The sequence below is a fragment of the Dromiciops gliroides genome, chromosome 1 (genome assembly GCF_019393635.1).
Source record: "Dromiciops gliroides isolate mDroGli1 chromosome 1, mDroGli1.pri, whole genome shotgun sequence".
NCBI lineage: Eukaryota > Metazoa > Chordata > Mammalia > Microbiotheria > Microbiotheriidae > Dromiciops > Dromiciops gliroides.
Window position 1 is genome coordinate 61,443,167 of NC_057861.1, and position 19,380 is coordinate 61,462,546.

Here is a 19,380-nt window from a genome sequence, read left to right on the forward strand (position 1 = left end):
CCCAGTCACCCAGGGCTCTTTCTCCAACCCCACAACACCTTGGTTCCATTCCTTTTCTCAGTGATTGGCCCCTTCCTTCCTCTGAATTGTCCCAAGCTAACCCTGAGGTCTAACCCTAAGGGGCCTGTAATCTAGTGAGTGCAAGTCGGGGTAACAGTTACTGCCAGCTGGGGGTAGCCTCTGGAACCCAGGTAGGAAGGAGTTAAAGGCTGGCCCTGTAGCTAAAGGACTAAACCAAGATGGGGAAGATGGAAGAACTCTCCGCTCCTAGGCTGGGGTGGCGGTGGGAGGTACAGATAGTCATTTTCTCCTGGCCCCCTTCCCGGAAATGTTAGCTTTTCTTAAACAACAAATGGGGCAGGGGAGCATGGAGGACACTGAGTTGGGGGAGAGAGTGGAAAAAAGGTGGGAGCTGGTGATATCCCTAAGATCAGAGGTCTTCCCTTGAAGTTAAAAGGTATCCCTAGGGTTGGGGGCTTCCTAGAGATGGGGGTGGGGATGGAGGGTCATCCCTGGGGCCAGGGATCTGAGGGGGATTCCTTGGGGTCAAGTGTTATCACTGGATCGGGAGCTAGAAGGAATTTCCTTGGGTTCAGGGGGCATCCTCAGGGTTACGGGTCAAGGTTTCACTTCCTGCCCCAGCCTGGAGCATTTCCATCCTCCTTCGACGGCCAGACACTCTGCGAGTCGGGGAAGGAGACAGGCTTCTACGCCCAGGCCCCCCCATCTCACGGCGTATATCTTCCAATGCAGTCCTCGGAGAGTCCAGCAGCCGCTGGAAAAGACTACGTTGGCCAGCTGGGCGTTCCTGACACTGGAAGGTCACGGCTATGCCCACATCCGCCTTCATCTCCCTTGAGAAGCCATCTGAGGTGCCATCGAAACAGCGGCCAATGGCAATCTCTTTGGCCAGCCGGGGATTCTGGTCCGTCACCGTGTAGATGCCGTAATTGTGGCCCAAGGGGTCTACAGGTGCAATCATGGAGAAGCTTGTAGGGTCATCAGTTGGGGCCACCGGTGGGTGGCGGGCCAGATACTCCCTCAGGAGACTGTTGACGGCTGTGCGTCGGCAGCTCCCCTGGGGTATCAGGGTGACCAGGGTCCGGTCTGACAGGCGCTGGTCAAACAGCATCCCACTACACTTGAACTCCACACAGGCTGCTGAGGTGCCAGGATGCTCCATGTCCCTCACGCTGCGTGCATCCCGCAGGCCATAGAGTTGGCCCAGGGTGCGAGGGTGGCTGCCCCCAGCATTGTGAGACCTCACCATGTAGTCCTGGGGCCCCTGTATCTTGACCTTGATGAAGCAGGCCCGGAACTCCTGGGGATTGGGCCACCAGGAGAGGTAATCACCAGTCCAGGAAGCCAGCTCACTCTCCCGGAAAGGGACCACATTGTACTCATACTTGTCTGCCTCCACCCGGGAGAAGCGGAAGTGATTGGCTGTCACCGGAGCATCCTCACACTCCCGCAAGCTCCGCCAAGGGTAGATGGGGCCTTGAATCTCATCCAGATTGTTGGGGTTGGGTTTGGCTAGATTAATCCGGAAACCATTCTTCTTCAAAGCCGGATCATCGTGGTCTGTCCTACGATAGTCCAGCTTGTCCAGGTAGGGCTGGGTCACGCCCACAGTCCCCGGATGAGGCTGGGGACTGGAAGGCGCAGGCTCCAGCTCCTCACCGCCGAGGGCGGCTGTGACGTAGGCGGTATAGGCATCTGCCCGGTCAGCATCGCAGAAAGCAGGGAGGCAGGCTCCATTGGGGCCCGTGACAGTACTGTCAAAGCGGCCCCAGGCACGGGGGTTGGCAGAGTAACCTGGGGCAGGTTCCAAATTGACCAAGGTCACCACCACCCCCTCCACTTGCTCACTGGGTATAAACTTGTCGTTGATGTAGGCGCGCACCTTGACAAAGCATCGGCGACGCTCCGGCACATCTAAATTGAAGAGGCGCCGCTCGCGGATTTCCACATTTCCTATGAGAAACGTCCGCTCCTCCCTCCGCACCCGACGCCCAGCTGTCTCCATGCGAAAGTTACCCTCCTCCTCCCATAATCCAGTAGTTGGATTTAGGGACCACAGCTTCATTTCTTCAGCATGCCCAGCCATGAGGATTTGCCCAGCGTCCACGCGCACCTCCACTGGTCCTGCCTGGAGCTCCTCCCCGGAGCCCGCAGCTCGGAGGTCCACCGAGAACATGCCGTAGGTCCGCAGTGGGACCAGCTCCCCATTGTCGTCCACAAAGCTGAGGTCACTGGAAGCAGCAGCTGCTGTGGCGAGGTCACGTGGGTCCAGGAAAGTGACGCTGGCCTGCACAGTCCCATTATAGGGCTCTCCGTTAGGATAGTAGAAGACATTAGCTGGCATAAAGAGCTCTCCTATGGGGTCCATACCCTCCGCTGCACCCAGTGGAATGGTGTTGCTTTTATCAGCGTCCAAACTGATGGGCGCCTTCTTACGCATGACCTTTACCTCTTGGTAAACTCCGCCTCCTCGAGGGTCAAAGGGCAAGACTTTGATCGCATCTACAAACTCCTGGTGTCCATCCATGAAGGTCACAACAAGGCGCTCAGTGGCTGGGGGTACCTCGATCGTGAAATCACCTTGGTAGCCAGTGAAGCCAGTTTTCTCCTTCCCCAGGAGGATCTGGGCAAAGCGCAAGGGCTCCTCGGTGTCAGCGGCCATGACTCGGCCCCTCACCAACACCTTAGGGGGCATGCACTTCTCACACCCACACTTGGCCACCACCTTCACAGGCAAGACATAGCCCTGGCACTGGATTTCCCGAGTCTCCAAACGGCTCACAGAACAACAGCGGTCACCAGACTCCCCACACCGGAGGCTGGAGCCAGGTCGGCCCGGGCAGCGGGTATCGGGACAGAGACCCACGTTGTAGTAGGCAGAGCCTGAAGCAGCCTGGCGACAGTCATCCGGCAGCTTGATGAGGTGCTCGAGGGGCCGAGGGTCACAGACTTGCTGCCCTGGAGCTGGGGGAGAAATCAGAAACAGAATCAGGCCTTCAGGAAGTCAATCTGGGGCTGAAGGTGGGGCTAGCACTCTGTCGAAGCAAAGACTCATTCTATATTCAGGAACTTGGTCCCGGGCTAAGGTTGAGAGCTCTGTTTGGGCCCAGAGTCAGAGTTCATGACTTAAGAAAGGGGGCTCAGCCTAGAAAATGAGTCAGGGCTTAGTCTAGGACCATGATTGGGTGCTCAATTCGGGACTGGGACCTCAGTCCAAGACCAGAGCAGGCAACTCATTCCAAGAGTAGGGTCTCAGTTCAAGCCCAGGGATGGAGGTTCAAGTCAAGGCTAAAACTGGATAGAATCCAGGCCTAGGCTCAGAAGGTCATACCATGTCCAGGAAAGACTAACTTTTTTCTGTGCCTATCCTCAGAAGACTGAACCCATGCCCCTGGGTCTTATGTAGGCTCATAATGCCCAATACATCAGCTCTCAACAACTGCCCTAAAAATGCCAGCAGACACCTACCTTCTCTCCCTCTTCTTAATCCCAAACCTCCCTTCCAGGGGAGCCCTAGGCTTGTCCCCCCTGCCCAACAACCCTCGGCTCTAGGCTGAGACATCAAGCAGAGGGAAAGGGTTACAAGCAGGATAAAAGATGCTCACCCAGTATGGTCAGAACAGCAGCGTTGGACTTGATGGTACCAGCATCACTGTTGGCTTTGCAGTGGTAGGTGCCTGCCTGATCTGGGCCTAACTTCCTGAGCACCAGGTTACTATCATACTTGTAGACCTTTCTGTCCAGCAGGCTCCCATTGTGGTACCTGGGGGAGTGTGGAAAAGGGGCAAAAGGAAGGAAGCAGGGAGAGGATTAGCTGGGATTGGGGGAAGGGAAGGGACACAGGGCTGGGGCTGTCATAGCAAGGGCAAGGGACAAAAGGAGGGGACACTCTGTGTCCCTACCCCATCCACATTAGAATGCAAGTACCCTGAGGTCAAGGACTATGTCTTTTTTTTTAACATCCCTTGCACCTAGCTCAGAGTCTTGCACATAGTAGGTATTTAATAAATGTTTGCTGAATGAATGAGTGAATGAATGAATGGGGGGCACAGCTAGGTGGCGCAGTGGATAAAGCACTGGCCTTGGATTCAGGAGGACCTGAGTTCAAATCCAGCCTCAGACACTTGACACTTCACTAGCTGTGTGTCCCTGGGCAAGTCACTTAACCCTCATTGCCCTGCCAAAAAAAAAAAAAAAAAAAAGATTGAATGAATGAATGAATGACCGACCAAGGGCTAGAACCAACATTTTCTGACCCCAGGCCCATTCTGCTACATCACACTGATCATATCAAATAATTAACAATCCAAAGTCTCAATATAACATGAACATTCACAAAGATAACACCCACCTCACAGGAGGCACTCCCTATTCTTTAGCCCAGAGCCCCATGAGCCCTACCAGCCCCTCTACCCAAAGCAGGTTTTCCCTCATGTCACTGTTCCTTGTCTGCTTAGCACAATGCCTGGTACATAGTTGGTGCTTAATAAATGCTTATTGACTGACTGACCTACCAGTGACTCTGATGAGCCAGGGGATAGAAGGAGTGGAGTAGGGGGACACATGTTCTTATTCCTCTTCTTAAAAACTACAGAAAGCCTGGAGTCAACCGTGTGACATGGAAGCCTCCCTCCCCTCACCATCCTCCACTGCCAAAAGTTCACATGATCTGGAACTCCCACTAAGAGAGGCAGTGCTCCAGAAATAAGGAGGTAGAAGTCCTACCGTGCTCTGCCCTGCTCAGACCACATCTGGAGTACTGTGGTCAGACTGGAGAGCCACAGTTGAGGGGAAAAAAAGGAAATAAGCATTCATTAAGCATCTACTATGTACCAGGCACTGAGCTCAGTGCTTTACAAATATTATCCCATTTGATTCTCAGGACTGCCTTGGAAGGTGAGATTATTATAGTTGAGGAAACTGAGGCAGAGGTTAAGTAATTTGCCCAAGGTCACAAAGCTAGGACAGCCAGACACTGAAGCAGATGTTTAACTGCTCCTTGGGGCCATTGTCATCGATTGTTTTCTAGGTACAGATGGGATGAGATGGCTGCTGGGGTACCTTCCAGTTCTGAGAACCACAGATTCTCTGTGGTTCTAAGTCATAGTTAGAATAGGAGAATCATAGAATGTAATTCTTGAAGTGAGGATCACTTAGGCCAGCCCCTCTCATTCTACAAATGAAAAAATTGAAGACAAGATCGGGATAAGTGACTTGCCCAAGGTCACATAGCTTATAAATTGCAAGGCTGGATCTGGACCCACGTCTACTGATTCCAAACCCAGTGCTCTTGCCCCTGGAGCACAATACCTCCAACAGGTAGGCTGTGAACAGAGATCTAAGAGATATTTGAGAGGTTGGGCAACAGAGAAGCCATCCTCTTTTGTGGGGAACAGCTCCCTGCAAAAGGCAAGGGGTGGGACAGCTAGGTGGGGAAGTGAATAGAGCATCAGGAGGACCTGAGTTCAAATGTGACCTCAGACACTAGCTATGTGACCCTGGACAAATCACTTAACCCTGATTGTCTCCCAAAAAAATCAATTAATAAAAGATAAGGAGGGAAGTTAGCTCACCAGTGGTATTTCTTAGGCACAGGGGTGCCAAGGGCTTTACAGCAAAACATCACATGTTGTCCAGCCTCTCGGACCTGGGACTCTGGCTGCTTCACCAGAAAGGGCTTCTCTGGGGAGGAAAGAAGGGGTTAACTGATAAAAGGCATGGGCAGAGCCTGAGGTCCAGCCTCAAGCCTCCCCCTCCCCCTACAGCACTAGGTTTCATGCTAGAGGGGTGTTTGTAACATGATTCATTTTTAACTGGTCCTAGTTCTAAACGGACCTCTCCAGGTAGCAAGTCCGATTTCATCCGTGCGGAGACTAGTTCAAAATTCCAGACTGACAAGAGGACCTGAGTTCAAATCCAGCCTCAGACACTTGACTCATACTAGCCGTGTGACCCTGGACAAGTCACTTAACCCCCATTGCCTCACAAAAAATAAAAATAAAAAATTCCAGACTGAGCCAACCCCTGAGACTGGTCCTGCACCAACCCAGTGACCTCATTCCTTTCTCAGTGAGCTAGATCAGTTTTTGCTTCCCATACATGGTACTTCACCCTGGGCTCCTTGGAAGAGCCTTCCGCTGCCCCTCCTTACCCAGGGTCCAGAGAATGACCGTGACAGAGGATGTAGTGGAGCTGTTGGCCACAGCCCGGCCAATGCCTTGCGCGAAGCCCTCCAACTGGACGCTGACATTGGTGTGACCATCGGAACAGATGCCTGCAAGTCGGAAACTGCCCCGGGCATTCGTGGTGGCCAGAATGGGCTTAGGCCGGCCCTTCAGAGTCACACGGGCCCCAGGCAGAGGCCGACCAGTAGGGGTGACCACAGTCCCCACGAGGACATGATCCTGGCAGACACAACTGCCACAATCCTTGCCAGCTACACTTCGGCCACAGTTCGAACGGCAACCTGGAGAGATAGCCCAAGCCTGAGGACTGCCTCATCTCCCAGTACCCGGGTGGGTGCCTTGGGGAAGAATAGCAGGACAGGGCACACTGGGGGTCCAGCCTCCAAGGAGGGAATCCTACCTCTACTGGCATCCCAGGGGAGCAAGCGGGGAGAGAGACCAGACAAGGTGCACCCTAGCTTCAAACTACAGGGAAGAGCTGCCCTGGGTAAGGAAAGCCCCGATAACTGGGCTGCTGCTGGAGAAAGAAAGGAATGTGGAAACCCGACAGTGGCTTTAAGCCCACTTGCTCAGGGCTGGAAAGGGCCCCAGAGTCATAGGTCAGAAAGTCAGGTACATTCAGAGGGCATGAATAGCATCACAGGCCTAGTACCATGGACATTGGCCTTTGGGGAGGAGGCTTTCAGAATGTGGGTGCCCTTGGGGGCAGCTAGGTGGCGCACCAGCCCTTGAGTCAGGAGGACCTGAGTTCAAATCCGGCCTCAGACACTTAACACTTAACTAGCTATGTGACCCAGGACAAGTCACTTAACCCCAATTGCCTTACCCAAAAAAAAAAAAAAAAGAATGTGGGTGCCCAAGAAGTGTCTTCCCCCTGGGGCTAGGCCTGAGGGATGGGGCAAGAGAGAGGCTCAGAGAGGGGGAGATGGAGAACTCAGTGAAGGGACCCAGTGTTTAAGGAAGAAAGAGGAGGCTCAGTGAGGGGGCGAGATTCCTCAGGGCCGACTCTACTGGGGACAGGAAGGGCTGCATATCCAAATGGGCCTGGCTGCTTTGGAGCCAGAGGGAAGAGGTGGCCAGCCCAGCTTCATTGACTCAGAGGCTCCCCTCTTCCTTCACTACCTCCTCTCCACCACCACCACCCCACCCCCTTCTAAATCCTGGCACTTTTTCATATAAAAGGGAAATTTCCACTGTAAACTATTCTTGCACCAGCCCAGCCCCAGGAGCTCCAAACCCAAGGGCCCAGAGCGGGAGATGCCTCCAAACCGGGGCAGAAAGAAGTGCCCCCACCTCCACCACACACACCCCCTCAGAGTTTAGTGTGATTCTGGATCAGAAAGTCAGGGAGAGTTTGGATGCCTTGTACTTCCCTGACCTCCTCCTCTCTGAGCAAAAGAGGAGGGGGAAGAGGCAAGACCAGTTGGTCAACCCAGGCCTCTTTTTATACTAAGGAACCCCCAAAGGGAGGGATTCCCTCCATCCCACAGCTCTAGAGCCCTTGTACCTCCCTTACCACGGCTCTCCTTCACAGTGCCTAGGTACAACACTTCTCCTGTGACCCGCCCCCATTGTCTGGACACAGAGCAGCCTCCATATACCATTTCATCCCCATCCCAGTACCTGGACATGGAGGGCGTACACATTTCTGAGCCTCCACAGAACGGCCTATACAAGCCCCCTTCTTGGCTCCTGGGCAGCGCCTGCGGCGGAGGCGACGGCCTGGCCCGCAGCTCCCAGAGCACGGCCCCCAGGCTCCCCACTCACTCCACGAAGCAACTGGGAGAGGAAGGAGAGGGCACAGGGTCATAAGTGGCCAGGGCTTGGCAGGTTCTTCCCAAGCCATGCAGGAGAAGCTCAGAAAGATGAAATGCCTATACTTTCAACCTTGGCAGTCGCGGAGGGGTCTGGGCCCTGGAACAAGCCACTGATAATCAAAACCATTTCCTCTAGGTTTTGGAGCATGCACACCATCGAACGGTGCTCTAGGAGTGGCTTCACCTTCCTGTTAACAGTCAGGCAGCATGCACTAGGGCTAAGAATACCAGGCTGAGATTCGTCAAGACCTGCCTTGGAGTCTCAGTTCAGATACTTCCTACTAGCTGTGTGACCCTGGGCAAGTCACTGGGCTTCTCCGAGACTATTTTCATCTGAAAAATGGGGACATTAATATGTGCATGGCCTACCCCTATAGGGTTGAAAGCAACACAGACACATTGGCATTTGGTTATTATGTAAAAGCTATATGATATTATAATCCCGCATGGAAGGAGGTGGCAGTGAGCTCTCAAAGGCCCTGCCAATCACCCTGCCAAGCTGGAGAGGATTCAAGCCCAGGTGTCCATGGACCAGCACAGCCCCAGAGGGTCAGCTACTGGGTCATGGATTGCCTTGGCCACGGCCACTGGAGAAATCCTCTGCTAAAGTGCAGAAGGGGCCACCATCTGCACCAGCGGAGGACAACACCAACATTGGCATGGCTTCCTGAAGCATTTGATGCTAATGTGAAGAAGAAGGAGAAGGAGAAGAAGGAGGAAGAGGAGGAGAAGAAGGAGAAGGAGAAGGAGAAGAAAAAGGAGAAGAAGAAGAACAAGAAGAAGAAGAACAAGAAGAACAAGAACAAGAAGAAGAACAAGAAGAAGAAGAACAAGAAGAAGAAGAAGAAGAACAAGAAGAACAAGAACAAGAAGAACAAGAAGAACAAGAACAAGAACAAGAACAAGAACAAGAAGAACAAGAAGAAGAGCTTGCTTGGGACTTTAGGGTTTTCTGGCTGGTTTTTTTTTTTTTTTTCACAATACAACGTGAGAGGCAGGTTAGCTCAAGTGATCGACAGATGAGAAAATCAAGTCTCAAAGAACAAGTGATAATGGAGAGCTAAGGTGGCCATCACACATTTGAGTGGTCCTACAGGGAAATCTTAAGGAAGAATCTGAGGGTCGGGGGTGGATGGAAAGTGGTTTTTGAGTCTTTAGGGCCTCCATTCTCCTCATAGGCCCCAAAGGCTTGGGGAGGCACTCACCTGAGCAAAGTGAGGCAGGGCAAGGCTTCTGTTCTTCAGAGGGGCCTGGACAGGGAGGTTGATGAAGGAGCCAGAGGGGCTGAGGGCCAAGACATCGGCGCTGGCGGGTCTGGATCCCACGACTCAGGACTCCACAGGTGGACTGACTGCAGGGACTCCAGGTGGACCAGGCTGACCAGGCCACAGGTTCTGGCGGAAACCAGCATGTGAGAAGAGCTAGGGAGGGCTGCAATCCCCCTCTTCCTGGAGCTCAAGGATTCCCAAGTCCCCTCCCTTCAGGGTCTGGGACTAAATCCCAGGGAAACCTTCTCCCCCATAACAATAAACTCAACTGTCCCGGCCACTCTCCCCCCAATACCTGAGGATCCAAGAAGGGAAAAGAGATAGGGCAGAGGTGACAATGAGAGAAAGAGACAGAAGGAAACAGAGGAAGAGACAGAGACAGAGTGATGAGAAGGGTGGGGGAAGAAAAAGAGAAAGTGAGATGGACACACTGGAGAAAGCAAGACAGAGATGCAGAAAGAGGCAAAAAGAAACAATTAATGAAAAATGCAAGTAAAAGAATAGAGAGAGAAAGAAAAGCCAGGAAAGAAAACAGAGTCATAGAGAAGGATAGAGAAATTCTGGTTCTGGGTCTGGGCTGCCTGGTCCAGAAGAAAGGACTAAATAGACTCCCTATTGTAGGGAGCATAACTAGGGTGGGGAAATCAGGGCTTTGCCCCTAGGGTGCTGGCAGTATAGGGTGCTCCTTCTACAGCTTGGAAACAATGGGGCTTAGCACCTAGTTAACAAGAATAATTACCTAAAACAGTAAGCTACCAGAAGGTATATTCCCTTCCCAGGCATTTGTATGTGAGAGAGCTCCTCCCCAGTCCAGCCCAGTCTTCCTCTCATGCCCCCAAAAATGACTTCCCAGGGTTCTTCCCTCAACCTCATGTTCTTTGTCCCATGTGTTAATATAGCCTGTTTCAGGCCAGCCACTGTGTGATAGGGACCCTCAGGAGATTCCTTTCCCCCACCTCATTTCCCTCCCCATCACCACAGAGATGTGGATCCACATACTCACCCAGCGGGCACTTGAATCGGACGTGGTAGTTGGAACAACTCTTTCCTTCGGGCTGCTCCCGGTTGAGGCACCAGAAGCCCCTCTCAAGACTGTAGTGCACCCGTTCACCCACATCAGAAGGCAATTCCCATTCGGTGGTCCGGGCCTCCAGGGCCAAGGGATGGGCACACAACCGCTCACCATAGTAGAATCGTATAGCCTCCAGGCTCTCAAAGTCCCCATCTCCCCCAGGGTGGTCCACATTGAACCAGGATGTCCATTCTGCAAGGCCATCTGTGGGGCAGGGAGTGGAAAGGGATGGGACCCAGAGGGACTGAGAGGGCCAACCCAGGGTGTCAATCCCTGCCCCCGAAGCTAGCCTTCCTTCACCCTACCCTGACCTATCATTAGAGGCCTCCTGGTAGGAGACATAGATAGAGTTGGGGGTCCCAGATTTGCCCTTTTACTGACTAAGTGACCCTCATCAAGCCGAGTCTCATCTGTAAAATTGAGTCTATTTGAATCACACCAAAATGTGTGATGTTTCTTATTATTATTGGTCAGGAAAATCATAAATTCAAAGTATGTGCTTTCCAGCTCTGGGCAGGAACAGACGGAAGAGATGATGGCTCCATCAATCAATCTGAGAGGCACCAGGAGAAACCTGGGCCTGCTACCCTTGGCCACTTAATAATTAGAGTTAGCATTCATATAAAGCACATAAAGGTTTTCAAAGCACTTTATATAGAAGGTAGCTCCTGTTATGATTCCATTCTACAAGTGAAGAAACTGAGGCTGACAGGGGTTAAGGGATTTGCCCAAAGTCACCTAGCCAAAGTGTCTGAGACTGGCTTTAAATTCAGGTCTTCCTGCCTCAAGGTGCAGTGCTCTATCTGCCAAACCACCTAGGTGCCACACCCACACACTGTGTTCATACACCTGGATACTTTTTTTTTTTTTTGCAAGGCAATGAGGGTTAAGTGACTTGCCCAGAGTCACACAGCTAGTAAGTGTCAAGTGTCTGAGGCTGGATTTGAACTCAGGTACTCCTGAATTCAGGGCCAGTACTTTATCCACTGCGCCACCTAGCTGCCCCTGCCCATCCACCTGGATACTTGAGGAGAGTCTCAAACTTGATATCTAGAGATTAGCATCCCAGCTCATGGAGGTTTAATGCCTCACAGGGCTGGTGTGTCAACAGGAGAAAGAGACAGCCCTTGTTCTTCAGAAGTTTCTAGGGGCACTGTCAGCCTTAGCTCCCCCAGAAGAAGATATCCCCAGCCTAGAGATGTCAGTCAGGAGGGAGCATACTGGGCTTCTCACCTTTGTTGCTTCCTCTCAGCACCATTCCCCCTTCTCCCAGGCCCAAGGAAGCTCTAACAGTCAAGAGGGCTGAGGTGAAGGGGACGGGGCTCACCTTCCAAGTTGTCCTCCAGGGAAGGGGCACGCCTGACCACCTTCCTCTGAGATAGACTCACAGCAGGATCAGTTCCTTGGGCATCTTCCCTGGTCAGAGCCTCTGTGAGGAGGGAATTGGCTTTTTACTAGCTCCTGAGTCATTGTCTCCACCCAGCTGCCTAGGAGTGGTGCTCAGCATTACAGGTAAACAGAGAAAGAGCCAGGAGCCCAGTGAGGAGAGAGGATGGAAGGAGAAAAGACAAAATCCCATCTTTTACTGGAATCCTTCCCCAGCCCCTCTTAATTCTAGTGCCTTCCCATGTATTACCTAGATTGGATTGCTTGCCATATTGGGGAGGGGAGGGGAGGAAATTTGGAACTCAAAATCTTATTAAAAATGAATGTTGGGGCAGCTAGGTGGCGCATTGGATAGAGCACCAGCCCTGGATTCAGGAGGACCTGAGTTCAAATCTGGCCTCAGACACTTAACACTTACTAGCTATGTGACCCTGGGCAAGTCACTTAACCCCAATTGCCTCACTAAAAAAAAAAATGAATGTTGAAAATTATCTTTACATATAATTGGGGGGGGGGAATACTATTTCCAGACAAACAAAAAAAGAGGTAGGGTTCTTAGCTGAGAGAGAGGAGGAAGGGGGTGCTGTGGGGGCTTTGGGAGGGAAGCCAAGGTTTTAAACAGCTTCTATAGGGAGTAAAGTTGGGAATCTGCTAGGAAAGAATAAAAGGGCATGTAGAGGGTGTGCTCAAGTAGTGTCTTCAGTCCTCTTTGACTCCATTAATGACGGCTTTTTTTCTAGCATTGATGATGCCTGCCTATATAAAGAATAAAAGTTACTGTTGCCACCTAAAAAGAAACTCTAGCACCTTCTCTCAGTCAATTACCTCTTATTCATCCTGTACATAGCTTGCTTTGTATATTTTTGTTTGTATGTTGTCTCTCCTACTAGATAGTGAATTCCTCCAGGGTGGGGACTGAGCCCAGTACTTAGCCCAGTGCCAGGCACGTAGGTGTTTAAGAAATGTCTATTGATTGGTTGGTTGGTTGGTTGTACCACCGAGGGTCCAGGAGGGCTTATCAGAATGATAGGGAGGAGAAGTGGGAATCTGATAGAGGAAAGGTTCCTGCCCTCCCTAAAGTCTTCTAATGCTTTGGGGAGGAGAAGGGAGGGAGAAGGATAAGCCTCAGCCAGAGGGAGGGAGGGAACTTGTGTTGCTTGAATAGCCAGCCCTGGACAGTACTAAGTCAGAGGCCTGGTAACTTAAGAAGATGGTGGAGAAGGAGCCTGGGTCCTAAGAGTATGGATGAGGCAGAATGAAGGGAGAGCAGTGAGTGGCACAATTGTCTTAGGCAAGGAGAGACAAGCTGGGGGAGGAGGACACTGAGCCAAAGTTCCCATAAGCCTCCTAACTAATCTTGCTAAAGGTGGGTGTCCTTCAAGGCTCTGTCCTCGGCCCTCTTCTCTTCTCCCTCTATACTATTTCACTTGGTGACTCCCGTGGCTCAATGGTCATCTCTCTATGTTAATGATTCTCAAATCTTCTTATCCAGCCCCAACCTATCTCCTAATATCCAGTCTCACATCTCCAACTGCCTGTTAGACATCTTTTTTTTGTTGTTGTTCGGGACAATGAGGGTTAAGTGACTTGCCCAGGGTCACACAGCTAGTAAGTGTCAAGTGTCTGAGGCTGGATTTGAACTCAGGTACTAGTGAATTCAGGGCCAGTGCTTTATCCACTGTGCCACCTAGCTGCCCCTAAACATCTTCAACTCAATAACAATATATTGTGCCTCCCCGTGTGCCAGGCGCAGTGCTAAGCACTTAATAATTTATTACCTCATTTGATCCTCACAGCAACCCCAGGAGGTAGGTGCTCTTATTAGTCCCATTTTATAGGTGGGGAAACTGAGGCAGGCAGAGATTGCATGACATGCCCAAGGTCACATAGCTGGTAAGGTGTCTGAGGACAGATCTGAGTTCAGATCTTCCTGACTCCAGACCCAGAGCTCTGTGCACTATGGCACCCCCTAATTGTCATGTCCAAAACGGAACACCCAGTCTCCCCACAGTCCTTTACTATCTGAGGTTACCCCGATCCTCCCAGTCACTCAGGCTCGAAACCTCGGTGTCATCCTCAGCTCGTCACTCTAACCCCACCCCATAACAACTCTCCTAAGTGCCCAGTAATGCTGCCCAATGACTCCCCTCCTCACTTTGCACCTACCTCAGATCTCTTCTTACTCCAGTCCACCTACTACTCAGATGTAGAATCGATCTTCCTAAAGCACAGGTCTAAGTGAATAGAGTGATGACCCTGGGGTCAGGAAGAACTGAGTTCAAATCCAACCTCGGAAACTTACTAGTCATGTGACTCTGGGCAGGTCATTTAACTGCTGTCTACCTCAGTTTCTACATCTGTTAAGTGGGGACAAATAAATGGTACCTACCACCTAGGATTGCTGTAAGGATCAAATGAAATAATGATTGTAAAGCACCTTGCAGATCTCTCGGCACTTTATAAACATTAGCAATAATAACATCCCCTATTCTCCCCTGATAGAAAGCAGTAAGCTTGTTGATAATTGGTTCATTTTTCTCTTTCTATCTCCAGCACCTACTTAGCACAGTGCCTGGCACATGATGGGTAGTTAGTAAATCTTTGCTGATTGGTCAGCTGATTGTTACCCATCCTCCCTTTATGGCTCCCAGACCACATTTGAACATCAGCCGAAGAAACTGAGAATGTTTAGCCTGAAGAAGAAAAAAAACCTTAAGGGGCTCAGGGGGAACCTGATAACTCTGCTCTGTCTGCAGAGCAGGTCTGTGGGGGACAGGTGGGGGACAGGTGAGACCTGTCACTTCATTCTGCTTGTCCCCAGAGGACAGAACTAGGAACAATGTAAAAACGGCAGGAAATCAGATATAATTCTTGCAGCCAAGGAGCAACCTCCTAATCCTAAGAGCAATCCCCCCAAAAGGAATTGGCTGCCCTTAGGAGGTGGTAGAAGCTGGCTGACCTCTCAGCAGGGATCTCACACGGAGGGTTCCAGCTCAAGCACCAGTTGGATGAGATGCCCACTGGATTCCCTTCCACTTCTGAGATCCCATGAGTCTGGAATTCTGGAAATGCCTTCATCCCTTTGGGCTTCTTTAGACCCCACTCTAACAGCTGTTCCCCCCCACCCCCATGTTTCCCAACCCATGCCATCGACTCCTAGACTGTGAGCCCCCAGAGGGCAGGCATTTGGCCTTCTCCAGCACTGGCTCCCTCCCAGTCAATCAAAGCCCAGAGAAAAACACACCAGCAGGCTGCTTAGTGACCAGAGGTTGAATTGAGTTCTTGAAAGCTCCTGACTTTGCTTCCACCTCCGCAGGCACGATGCCTACAACCCTCTTCCAGGGAGGACACCAGGCGGGGGCTGGAGGGAGATGGCAGTAGGGTTTCTTTGGGCTGGCTGGCAGAGTTGAGCCCAGCAGGGCCAGTGAGTCATCCCTCGTCAATAAACACTCTGTCTCCATTCCTGGAAACCTTGAAGGCTCGGGTCTGGGGCTTGGGATTTTCCGGGGGTTCTGAAAGGGCAGGGACCAGAGCTGGGAGGGTCCCACTTCTGGGGAGTGACTGCCAGACTAGTCCATTAACCCCCTGTGGCCCAAGGCTTCCTGGACACAGACTACATCACCACTGTCCAAAGGTAGGATTTGGGCTTGAGAATTTTGAGAGATGGGGAAGGTTTGGACGACAGCAACAATAACAGCAGTGGTGATGATGGTGGTGGTGGTGATAATGATGATGACAACAATGACAGAGGTCAGCATTTACACAGCACCTCAAGGTTTGCAAAGCATGGTCCTCACGACAACCCTGGGAAGTAGGTGCTGTTATTATCCCCATTTTCTAGACGGGAAAACTAAGAAAGACAGAGATGAATGACTTGTCCAGAGTCACACAGCTAGTAAGTATCTGAAGATGGATTTGAACTCAGATCTTCTTGATTAGAAGTCCAACACTCTAACCACTGAATCTAGAAACCTAGCTTCCAGCAGCCGAGAAATGATGTGAACATAGGACTAGATCCCCTCATCCCCTCCAGAAGGGGTCCTTCTTTTATTATGAACACAAAAGGGTGAATTGTCGTCTTGTTTCAGCCCCAACTCATGTCTGGTGCCTGGTTCTGCCCTATATCCTGGTCACCAGCCCCATTTCTTCAAGCCTGTTCTCACCTCAGTCCTAAGAACGTCAGGAGGAACCAGAGAGAGATAAAGGGATGAAGAGAGGTGCAGGGAGAGTAAGAGGCATAGTTCAGTGGAAATTACGGGGGTTTATAGGCAAGGAGACCTGAGTTGCAGGACCAACTCTGCCACTGAGCAGCATTTTACAGCTAAAGAAACTGAATCGCAAAGAGGTTAAGTGACTTGCCCAGGGCCACAGTTAGTAAGTGTGCAAAACAGAACTTGAACTCAGATCTTCATGATTCCCCACCATTCTATCCACTGTACCACCTACCTGACTCCTCTCCGGACCTCAGCTTCCCAACCTGTTAAATGGGCACAAGATGAAACAACCTACTTCATAAGAATGTTGTGAGGAATCAGAGGGGTCCCAGTTCTACCATTAAGTCCCTTTTGGTATATCCCTTCCCCTCTCTAGTCCTCAGTTTCCCTATTTGTAAAATGAGAGGGACTTGAAAATGAGTCTTTAACACACTGACCCTGATGGATAGAGTGGAACACAGTCAAGAGGAAAGCTCAGGGACACAAGAGTACATGCGCTTAGCCTAGACCAGGGGCACCCTAGAGCTGAAAGAAAGGCTGTGGGGACAAAGCCCAGGGCATCAGACTCTGCCAGTGATAGTAAGGGATAGTAAGTGGGATCTGAAACTTCATCTCTGAGAATACAGAGAACTCCAAAGGTTTAAAACGTGACTGGCATCGTTAGCAAGGAATCTAGGTGTGAAGCATCTTTGACCCCTACTCTGTAGAACCTACAACAGCCTCTCACACCCTTCACTGATACACAGTGAGACAGATCTTGGTGCCATAGGTGTCTATGTATCCTACAATGAGAGTTCCCTCATCTAGGTTGCTCTCCTTCCAATCTATCCCTCCCCTGGTCCTGTCTTCTCCTCGGGTCTCTTAACCCATCCTGCCTTATGTAGTTTGTGTACATATCTTAAAACGCCCACTAGACTAGAAGCTTCCTGGTGGCAGGGGGCTGCCTCTTACTCATTTCAGTATCTTTCACAGCACCCAGTACATTGGAGGGGTCAGTAATTAGGACCAAAGGTTCCTGGGCACCCAGTCAACCCTCTTCTGCTTAGAATCTCAGATCTGGAAAGAACCTGAGAAGTCTCTAGAGAAACCTCCCTCCCATCCAGGGCAGGGATCTTCTTTATGGCCTGCCTCCCTGCCAGGGAATCATCCAGCCTCTGTTTAACCCCTCCAGTGATGGGGAAACAAACTACAAAAGGGATCCCCTTGTAGAAAGAGAATAAGAAAGGGGACGGGAATGAAATCGGTAGCACCTAGTTCTGCTCTTCTGATGCCACGAAGAATCTGAACATCTCTTCCAGCCGACAGTGCATTAGACAGTTGAAAAAGAGCTCAGAGGTGCCCCTTGAGTCTTTTTTTCTACAGGATAAACCCCCACCCCCACCCCACCCAGTCCTTTCAGCGGATCCTCACGATGAGAAGGTACTTCTAGCCCTCTCGTCATTCTGGGCAATCTCTTCTGGACGGCAATGTCTTTCTTGAACTATTGAACTAAGAACCGAACACGACATTCCAGATAAAGGTGTGACCAGAATAAAGGACAACAAAGACCAGCTCCTTCCTCGATCTGGCCACTGGACGTTTGTACAGCCTAACCTTGTAATCACCATTTTTACCGGGCATGTCACAGTCTTGTCTCGTATTGAGCTTGTGGTCAACTAAGAACACCTAAGCTTTTTTTTTTTTAACATGAATTGCAGTTGACAAGCATGGCACCTATGCCTTCAAATCTGACAAACGTGTCATCTATGCCTTCCCCCCAAGCGACGGACAGAAGCGTTGAAATGGATCGAAGCTCGGGATAAAGCCCTTTGAAAACTACCAGACACCGGATTCCGCCTCCTCCCCGCGCTTCCATCCTCCCACTCACATACACTTCATCTCCCTGCTCAGAAAGTAAGAAGTAAGGAGGAGAGGAGGGAGGGGGGTATAGGGCCTATCCATTCTGGACTTCAGTTTCTTCATCTGTCAAATGAAAGGGTTGGAGAGTAGCTCTAGATGTCCGGACCCTAGGGAGGCACAGAGAGTCATGAGCACCTGGGAGCGAGAAGCGGGAGCAGGGATTTCAGGAGCTCCGGAGAAGCGGTGGGAGAGGTACATGGAAAACCGGGGAGGGGGGGGGGTGTGAGGGGAGCGCCAAGGGAGGCACGAGGCAGCAGGTCCGAGCCAGCGGGATTCGGGCCCGCTTCCCCGTTCACCCCAGTCGCTGCCCCAGCCCCGTCCCGGGGCCCAGCCGCTGGCGCAGAGGTTGCGCGCAGCAAGCGTCGTCCTGGACAGGACCAGGGCCAGGGGGCACGGGCAGGGGCACGAGCTGGGGCTGAAGCAGCTCTCTCACCTGGGGCTCCCGCCAGCTGGGCGGTGGCGAGGCACAGACACAGGAGCGGCAGGAAAGCCGCCATGGCCCGGCCCGGACGCTCCGTCGGGGGTAGCTGGGCGCGCTTCCAGGCGGTACCCGACCCGCGGCAGCTCCTCTCCTTTCCTCTCCTCTCCCCGCTGTGCTCCGCCGCGCGCCGCGGTACCCTGGGAACCTCTGGCTGAGACCTGGGAACCTCTGGCTGCGCCCGGCCAGTTGCGCGCTTTTCCCTGCTCCCCCGCCCGCTAGCCCCGCCCCAATTCGCCCCCCCCCTCACATTAGGGTGGCTCTGGGATGTGGGTGGTTTTTTTTTTTCTTTTTTCAAACAAAGTTTTTTATTTCAAAAGTTTCAAGACTCGAACATCTTCGAGCCCTCACCCCGGGGGGCTGGCAGAGTGAGACTACGGGGAGGCTGAAGCGCTTATGACCTCGACTTTCTGCCTGGCCCTGCCCTAGCCCAGGGGGCTACTGCCCACTCCCCACCTCCAGCCGGCTGTGTGGCCCCAAACCCCTGGCCGTGCCTCTCTGGGCGGGTGCGAGATGAGCGAGCCCCACCTCTGCCGCAGCCTCTCCGAAGCGAGGCGGGGGCTTTCAGTATCTGCTGGTAGATTGGGATGGGAAGGAGGTGGTACTGCAGGCTGAGGAAAACTGCAGCTGTTCTTCCACGTCCCACACCCACGTCTGCCCTGGCTTGGTGGCCCTCTCCTGTTTGTCTCTTCCCCCCAGGGGCAGGAAAGAAACTTTGGGGCCCAGAGCCTCCTTCTCCCTAGACACAGCCTCTCAAGTCCCTCCCGGAGAGTGTCTCACTCCGCAGGTGGCTCGGCGAGACGAGGGGTAGAGGGGGAAGAGCACCGGACTTGGGTTCTGGGCCTGCTCCAACACTGCCTAACTTTGTACTTGTAAAGAAGTAATTTCAAAAAGAATCACTCATTCTGAGTGGAAAGGCCTCAAAAATCAACGACACCCCACCCCCAACCACCATTCTTCATATGGGTGAAAAGGAGCGTATATAGAAGCCGAATTAGGCGCCCAATGTCATACAACTCGTAAAAAGCTGGACTAGGCTT

General features: G+C 51.9%; 1 protein-coding gene across 1 annotated transcript; it reads right to left on the reverse strand.

Annotated features, from left to right (window-relative positions):
* Window positions 1–592: 592 nt before the first annotated feature.
* Window positions 593–18,359, reverse strand: CILP2 (cartilage intermediate layer protein 2). The gene is made up of 9 exons (XM_043979150.1): window positions 18,296–18,359; window positions 11,691–11,792; window positions 10,295–10,567; window positions 9,229–9,417; window positions 7,830–7,985; window positions 6,173–6,487; window positions 5,595–5,703; window positions 3,627–3,784; window positions 593–2,985 (listed from the first exon to the last, which is right to left on the reverse strand). Exons 1-9 carry the CDS (start codon window positions 18,357–18,359, stop codon window positions 593–595), a joined length of 3,759 nt encoding a protein of 1,252 aa, XP_043835085.1.
* Between the last annotated feature and the right edge of the window lie 1,021 nt (window positions 18,360–19,380).

Bases quoted from the DNA above. Each gene is read 5' to 3' on its own strand.
- CILP2 (XM_043979150.1), bottom strand. From the start codon at position 18,359: ATGGCGGCTTTCCTGCCGCTCCTGTGTCTGTGCCTCGCCACCGCCCAG. The intron at 11,793-18,295 runs GTGAGAGAGCTG...CCCTCCTCACAG, and splicing joins CCAGCTGGCGGGAGCCCCAG to AGGCTCTGACCAGGGAAGAT. The intron at 9,418-10,294 runs GTGAGTATGTGG...GGTTTCCGCCAG, and splicing joins CCGATTCAAGTGCCCGCTGG to AACCTGTGGCCTGGTCAGCC.